The sequence below is a fragment of the Cydia pomonella genome, chromosome 20 (assembly GCF_033807575.1).
Source record: "Cydia pomonella isolate Wapato2018A chromosome 20, ilCydPomo1, whole genome shotgun sequence".
Classification (NCBI taxonomy): domain Eukaryota; kingdom Metazoa; phylum Arthropoda; class Insecta; order Lepidoptera; family Tortricidae; genus Cydia; species Cydia pomonella.
Genome location: NC_084722.1, coordinates 6,298,687 through 6,307,416, shown reverse-complemented (window position 1 = coordinate 6,307,416; position 8,730 = coordinate 6,298,687). Strand labels below are relative to the sequence as shown.

General features: G+C 37.7%; 1 protein-coding gene across 1 annotated transcript; it reads right to left on the bottom strand.

Annotated features, from left to right (window-relative positions):
• Positions 1-262: 262 nt before the first annotated feature.
• LOC133529232 (glycine-rich protein 1-like) lies at positions 263-6,875 on the bottom strand. Its single transcript, XM_061866910.1, has 5 exons — positions 6,782-6,875; positions 5,395-5,425; positions 4,906-4,932; positions 1,890-1,973; positions 263-392 (listed from the first exon to the last, which is right to left on the bottom strand). Exons 1-5 carry the CDS (start codon positions 6,863-6,865, stop codon positions 388-390), a joined length of 231 nt encoding a protein of 76 aa, XP_061722894.1. The 5' UTR covers positions 6,866-6,875; the 3' UTR covers positions 263-387.
• Positions 6,876-8,730: the final 1,855 nt, after the last annotated feature.

Sequence of the window (8,730 nt, the reverse complement as noted above, 5' to 3'; positions counted from 1 at the left end):
GATTTGTAAAATACAGCCGTAGCTGTGGTTAAGATATGTGGTTCTCATTTGTTCAACGATAAATAGGGAGTATTACTAATGAGAGATAAGGAGGATTACTGAAGAAGTGTAGTAGTGGAGTATTAGAGATATTGTGATGGATTGTGGTAGTGGCGCCCCCTACGTAGAGTTTCTCTATTGTCACCAAGTGTAATTATTTAATGTATAATTAACAAGTAGGCAGGTTATACCTAGATAAAAGACCCAAAATAAAACAGCGTAATATATTGTTAAGTTTAATTGTACAATCACACCGATGCTGAAGAGTGCTTATTAATAAGTATTTCGAGTGATGTAGAATTATGTAGATATTTTAGGAATATCTCTTGTTCCATATAGTTATCAAAATCAGCCTGTAACAGAACAAAATATTTAAAAGCCCAAGTCCAAATCTAAAGAGTCAAATTAAAAAAAAAAATAGCCTTTATTTGCGACCCCTTCTTTCTGTGTTGAATGCTAAACACTTACAAGGAATAACATATAAACTGTATTCAAATATAAAAACAGTCAATAAAATATTATTATAAGTACATGAGATTTTTTATTTTTTTTTATTTTGGGATCCCCTTATGGGTATAGGCCTCCTCCAGTTTTTGCCATGCATCTCGATCTTGGGCTAGATAATGCCAGTGAATAACAGAAACCCTCCAGTGAATAAAGAGTCAAATTAGTGTACAAACATTACATTTAGAACCTAAAAAGAAATAATTTTGGGGCGAAGCTTCCATACACAGAAGAAATAATTTGACAGATAAGGTGCTTTGGGGTCGAAGGCGGGATAATATCCTAATGGTTTTGGTAAAGAAAAAAACAGAACTTTAACCTAAATAATCGGCCAAGTGCGAGTCGGACTCGCACAGGAAGGGTTGCGTACCATTATCTATAAAAACGGTCACCCATCCAAGTACTGATCCCGCCCGACATTACTTAACATCGGTGATTGGATGAGAACCTCGAGATTGGAAATAAATATTTATTTTATTCTGTTTTTAGTATTTGTTGTTATAGCGGCAACATAAATACATAATCTGCAGAAATTTCAACTGGCTAACTATCACGGTTCTTGAGATACAGCCTGGTGACAGACGGACGGACGGTCGGACAGACGGACGGATGGACGGACGGACGGACAGCGGAGTCTCAGTAATAGGGTCCCGTTTGACCCTTTGGGTACGGAACCCTAAAAACGAGTCCATGGGCTCCCAGCACGCACAAGTTTTTTTGCAGAAATCGCGAAACGTCTGGTTGACGTAACTGGTGACTAAAGAGCTGGCGGCTTCCAGGCACAAGTATCAGTATTGCGATACGAGGAAATGCCGCCAGCATCCTTGGTACAATGCCTCAAGGGCCTATTTTAGATTTAGGCTAGTTATAGTAATCTTCTATATATTATAGAATAGAATAGAATAGAATAATTTTTATTCGTAGACACAAACAAGACACATTATATTACATGATATAACAAAAACAAAGGAAGTATAAAGTGCCACGAAATGGCCTCATCTCAGCATGTTGCTGGTGGCTTCCAGCGCTGATCCGATGAGACCATCAAGTGAGAAAAATCACGAAAGGTAATAGACAAGAAGAAAAAGACATAAAATAATATAGAGTGAACAAATTGAAAAATAGATAAAAGATAACGGCTAAATTAAGTAAAGATTATTTTAAGTAAAGATTATCAATTATGCATATTGTTATTGTAAATAAATACATGAAGTAATGTAATATAATTAGTTTAAAAACAAGTGCAGTGATATGCCTACACGCGTGAGCTCTCAGCTGCTAGCGTATTAAACAATATAATATAATAATAATTAAACATAAAGTAAATTAAGTTAATAAATTAGTACCCGAGCCGCCCGCACCCGCGCCCGCTCCGGCGTTGCCTCCTACCCCGGCGCCAAAGCTGAATCCTGCGCCGGCCTGGGCTCCTCCTGAGGATAAAACATCAAAATTATAAAACTGGTTACATACTCGTACGAGTTGCGAGAATGATGACTAATGGCGAACGCGAATTCGTAAACTATGGAAAAGCGGTGCGAACACTACGGACGCTATTCGTCTCGCCAATTGCAGTGGTGTGTAGGTAAAACTATAGGGTCAGAGCGTTTTCACATTTACATACTCGTATATATATATATTGTTTGCGCCGCATAAATATAATCTTTTTTATTATCTATTCTGACCTCCTTGTCGGGTTTTCAAATAAACGGCAAGGCGGAAAAAGAAGTATATGTACATGACACATTTCAATGTCTGAAGAAAATTACGATATTGCATGCACTACAAATAAATATAATATATAAAAGAAAGTGAGATCCATATAATTCAAGCACATCAATATACAAGTGCCGCCGCTCTGTGGACGCTCAACAAGGAGTAATTCAGAACCAGTATAATTATTTCGGCTGCAAACGAGCAGACGAGCCGCCTGATGTGAAGCAGTCATCGCCGCCCATGGACAATATATTATATATGATGAAGATGATGGTATCCTGTTATCCCCCATCAGAGACATAGGGCTCTCAGAAAGGATTTGCATTTTTAACGGTCCAGCGCGACCTCCTTTAGCTCCGCCCTGCCGAGGCCAACTGATGCAGCCTCCTTATCATCCACTGTGCACCTCCAGATACTACGTGGATATAGTTGTGCCGTTCTCGAAAATGTTCTCCGTTTACTATGGGGAACGTTCTCGTGCGAGTACATTCCCCATACCAAACGGAGAATGTTCTCGAGAACGGCACAACTATATACGTGGGCGTCCATACCCCTGCCCCCTTTTTCCCGGAATTTCCCAAGTCAGCCCTTGCTTGGATAGGTGGTTGTTTGGAACATGAAACATGTCCTATCTAGCGCCATTTCCGCAAAGGTATCTCCTTAGCTAAAGGCTTTTTGTCCAGTCAATTCCCATAATCTAGTATTGTTAAGTTAAATGTATATAAAATGTGTTATTCACTTAAGCCCCCGAGGGTTCAAGGTCTTTTCTCACTCTTACTGAGCGGAAGCGTGAGCAAGATTATGTGTGCTTGTAATTTTAATGTTTTGCAAGTTTTAACAAAAAAAAATATTGATGAGTTCGATCGAAAGTAAAATCGCGCATTTTAGAAAGCAATTTTTATATTTTTAGCTTATGCGCAATAATTGTTACAAATATTTATTTAAGGTGCGTTTTGCTTAGAGACCTATGTTCGTGATTTTTTTCTATCGAGCGCAAGTAAAAAAATCAAGTTTCGTATCGATGAAGTTACTAGAAATATGCCTCAAAATTGCTACTTAAACTTTTGGCAACCGTATTGTGATCTAAAAATGCGTTACGATTTTTCAAAAACTTCCTCGCTGAACTTACTGCGCTTTAAGAGAGATGTATAACAATTACACGTTCATACAAAAAGAGAAAATGTTTTTCCGCAACTAAATATTTTCCATTCTCCATGGTTTTTTAGTATGTTATTGACACAATACTATGTTATTGACGAATGTTATTGACGCTAGAATTCTTAAAAATTTGTACTGGAATCAGACTGCTCACATCAAAGTCGGAAATATAGCCACCGAAGACTTAGAAATACTTAAAGGAGTCCGTCAAGGATGTGTTTTATCCCCAAGTCTTTTCAACTTATATTCTGAAAGTATCTTCTCAGAAGCCTTTGATGGGGTCGATATAGGAATTAAATGTAATACGAAATATATTAATAATTTAAGATATGCAGACGACACCGTCCTGCTAGCAAATAGTGCTGAAGAATTACAACATCTATTAAACCGTTTAAATTCGAAAATAAATCATTACAAGGTGAAAATTAACATTAGCAAAACTAAATTTATGGTAGTAAGCAAGTCTAATACAACTCCACACGTTTTAAGAATAGATAATACACCAATAGAGAAGGTAGAAAAGTATAGGTATTTGGGCTGCTGGCTGAACGAGGACTGGGACATGGAGCAGGAAATACGTGTCAGGGTAGAGATTGCGCGAAACGCCTTTATAAAAATGCAGTCTATATACACTAAAAAGGATATCAACCTAAGACTTCGTTGGAGACTTGTAAAGTGCTATGTACTATCAGTGCTCTTCTACGGCTGCGAAACTTGGACTCTGAATAAAGCGATGGAAAAGAAAATAGACGCATTCGAAATGTGGCTATATAGGCGCATGCTAAAAATATCCTGGACCGATAGAGTTACGAATGTGGAAGTACTAAAAAGAATGGAGAAAAAGTTGGAGGTTTTGGTTACGGTGAAAAAAAGGAAAATATCTTATTTTGGACATATATACAGAAATGACAAATATAATATACTACAACTAATATTGGAAGGAAAAATTGATGGCAAGAGGGGAAGGGGAAGAAGGAGGTTCATCTGGCTTGACAATATTAAGAAATGGACGAACGTGAATAACGCAGCCATACTGGCAAGAATGGCCAAGAGCAGAAGAGAGATGGCAAAGGTGGTCGCCGACGTCCGTTAGGGCATGGCAAATAAAGAAGAAGATTGACACAATGAAAACTTAGGTTAATAGGTTTTCCTTTTTTCCAAAATTTGCATAACGAATCATTTTTTTTTTTTTTCAAAAAGCGAAACCTATAAATCTAGATTATATGATGCTGAGGCGATCGACATCAAAATCAAAGTCATTTGTTAAAATTTAGTTAAGTAGTGGAAACCGTTTTCTCCCGAAATGGAATTTCATACAAAAAGCTATTCTTCCTTCTTAAGAAATGAGTCATACCTCTAGAAGTACTCAGTAATATCCGTAATAAGTAGACCGACTTCGCTGCTATATGACTGATTCTATATGGAACGTGGGTTACGTGGAATCCTGTCACAGAAGGTTATAAGAAAAAAGTTGGCAAAGTTATTACAAACCTCCTGCATTTCCACCAGTACTGGTACCTGCAATAGAAATTATGGATTTATGCTTTTGAACTCATTCATTGTTTTTTCTGCGCCAAATTTTTTTAAGTACCTACTGCTGCTACGTGCTGATCCAGTTTTAGAAGTCACATTGGCTAATTGAGATATTGAGATTGAGATATTTATTAATAAAATTATAAATAATTTAATCATGTGTAAGTACTAATAGAAGATATATAAACAATCATAAAAAACACGATTTGTGATACACCTTTAATAAAATATTTGAACGTTAAATGAATAATATTATTACTTAAGTATGTACCTACCTGCCTCAGGAAAACCCACCTAAATCACATTCATAGGTAATAAAAATCATGGAATTATGGCTGCGGAAATAATAAATATGAAAATGGATAACTTCTATTTATTGCAATATTTTGCACTAACTTGAGCTATTGTAACTGTATGCGTAATATCGAAAACCATCGCCAAACTGACCTGAAGATGACGACTGCGGTGCCTGATGGCTCTGGAACGGAAAAAAGTAAGTTATTTAGTAAAACAATGCTAGTCCTTGTTCTGTTAACCTTTTTCCGGGAATAGGACGATTTATCGACCACTAACCTAACCTACACGCCACAAGAATTTCAACTTTAGTATTCCGATTTAAGATTCAAATTAGATTGGACTTTCGGGAAATGTGACTTTTCAAATGAATCATCAAAGTTGGATTGATTGAAATATTTGGATTTTTTGAGAAAACCTTGTAGATTTAGGCCGCCCTGAAAAAGGGTTTAATAGGTAGGTAATAACTTTCTATTTGATATTATCTCACGGTATAACAGGTAGATCAAAGTTTGAGCGACCAATCTTATTATTGTAAGACCTATAGTATTTAATTAGGTACTTATTTATTTGATGACGGACAATCGATGTTACCTACTGTCAACACCAATAGTAACAGATTATAAGTAAGATAAGACAAGTTTCTACTATTTCTTAATAGTTTTACAAAACGAGACATATCTCTAAGTATATGTTAAGCATAAAGTGTGATATATAAAGGTTGGCACGCCATTTCCGTCAGTAGAAAAAGGCGGCAAATGTTAAAAATGTAGGCGCACATCCTTGCCCTACTATAGAAAATTTGAATTTCGTCTTTTTCTACTGACAAACTGTGTTTGCCAGAGTATACTTTTGAATGTAAAACTGTATGTTAATAATGTATTTGGAAAACTATTATAGGGTGGCAAATACTTTGACGTGTTTTTAATCCCCTGCTATTAATGCTATCTGTACAACAGATATTTTACAGGAACAGATCAGCGATGGAGGGCAGGGTGGTTAACAAACGCAACATAGGAATTTGCCGTAGGAATTTGCTCCCAGCGAAAACTAGATTGGATCATTAAAAAAAGTATTTTCACCACACCAGCTGGTAATGGCCCTCTTGATCGTTAAAAAAATTATAGGAAAGTTGCATTTTATCCATACCTATCTAAAGGAGCTAAGTAATCTGATGCAAATTTTGAGTTGTTTCCTTATGTTAGCTGACCGAATTGACTTTTACCTGATGATTTTGAATAATAAATATTTAATGACGTTCATTTGGATTTGATTTTGTTTGATATCTTACAGCTAATATTTTCTTCGGGTTGGTGTAGTGAAAAATTGTGTTTTTCACTCGGGAGCAAAATTTGTTTAACCTTTGTGCCTTGAAACCCTCAAACGCTCAAGATTCCATTTTTCGATACACTCGCTGCGCTCGTGGTTCAATTTTTGGAATCTTTCGCTTGCTAAGGTATCAATATCAGCAATATTTTTGATCTCTACAAAGAATGGTGCTATAAAAGTACCTAAAATAGCGATAATATTTGAAACTTACACCGCTAATCAGCAGCACAGCGACGAACAGCACCAAGAAGGACTTGAACATGTTGACGGTTAGGTTGTCACTTCGTATTGACATAAGGATCAACGCACGCGTCGACATTTTATACCACCCGCAGGGCTATTGCCAACTAAAGTGAGAGTAAACCTTATTACAATGATAAAGAGTTCCTTTTCTATTGAACGAGTAAAAGGGAATGACACGATTGTACGGTGATGAGTTTAATAGTCGCACAATTTTACGCTTACTTGTTTGTTTAAATTGTTGTTTACTATTTTTAGGGCCTCGGAATGTTTATAATCGTGGGATATTGTAGTATATATTTAAATGTAACGATATACTTCCCTAAAAAAGTAATATAGTTTTTATTAAATAATTTTCCTCGCGTTGGTATAGTGAACATTTTTGTGTTTCACTTGGAGGCAAAGTTTGTTTAACCCTCGTGCCATGAACCCTAGAAACGCTTATGATTCCACTTCTCGAACCACTCGCTACGCTCGTGGTTTTGCCATATTTGGGATCTTTCGCTTACTCGGGTATCAATATTAGCACGAGCGGGTAATCAACAACTTCGCCCCCTGTTTAAACTATTTTTAGGATTTAGGTTTCCAATAATGCACGTTTAATACTTACCTTATTTAGGTATGAATGTAAGTTTTTATATTTGATATCTGATGTAGCGTAAATGTATATTCAGGGAAACAATTAATAATGTAAACTAAAACTAAAATATGACTAAATTAAATCTAAAATAAATCTAAAAATGGCCCCTGCGGCATAGTACCGAAGACGCTGGCAGCATTTCCTCGCTGGATCGTTAGACTGATGCGTTGAGCGAGGAAGCTGCCAGCTCTTTGATCTCCTGTGGCGTCTCTGAGTCTCTTAGACAGATCTTTGAAGAGACTCAGAGCGCCAGGGCCCCACGGACCAAGGGTCTCGACACCGAATGGAATAAAATTGTACTCCGCGCCGATACCCCTGTACTTTCCTACCTTGGCGTTCTCCTCCGCCTCTGCCGCTGTCGCTGCCCTCACGGAAGTTCGGTGGAGATGTGACGGGGCTAGTGTGTCTACACACGTTGCATCCCACACCAGCACCCGTCACGTACTCCACGGAATCAGGGACATCCCGTCCGGTCTCTTGCCGTCAGTTCTGGATATGCCGGTCGGCTCTAAAAGAGCCGGCACATTAACTGAGGCTAGAGACCGGCGGATGATGTCATTGAGGGCAGCATGTCTTGAAAAGCGGCCAGCGCTTCGTTGGCAGGAAAGTCCATGGTGCCCTAGTTGGTCAACTTCACTTCCGCAGGGGCAGCGATGGGGGGCGCAGACCGGGACCCCGAGACGAAGGCAAACTGCAATACGAAGTGTGTCGGGATTTAGAAACGTGCCTAAATTTGGGGAGGGGTGCGCATGGAGCCAGTATCCAGCTTCCCGTGTTCCTGCAGCTAGGAGTCTGGCTCGTCCCTCGGTGTCGGAATCATTTAGTAAAGAAAATTCCGGGTATTTTTCCCACCCTTAAATATATATATACACCGTGTTTTTATTGAATTTCTTTAACTTCGGGGTATCGGTAAGTACATTTATGGAAACTAAATAGCATAGTTAATTTAAAAAAAAAAATCTTTTGTTTTTTTTTACGATTTTTATTTTCATATAAGGGTTCCTAGTTGACTACGGAACCCTAAAAAAGTAACTAAATGTTGCATATAGCGTTGTTGTAACACGGGCATTACATTTAACTCAACCAAACAATTGAAAACTGTGACATATCAATGTCATTTCGAACGTCGATCGTCCGAGATAGTATTTACGTATAGTAGCAAATGTATGAACTCGCACTAAACACTAATCAATAAGTAAACAGGCCCTAAGGCAAGTGTACACGCTCGTAAGGGCCTTATAAGATAAAAAATAATGATTGATTATCTCCGAAATGAAGTT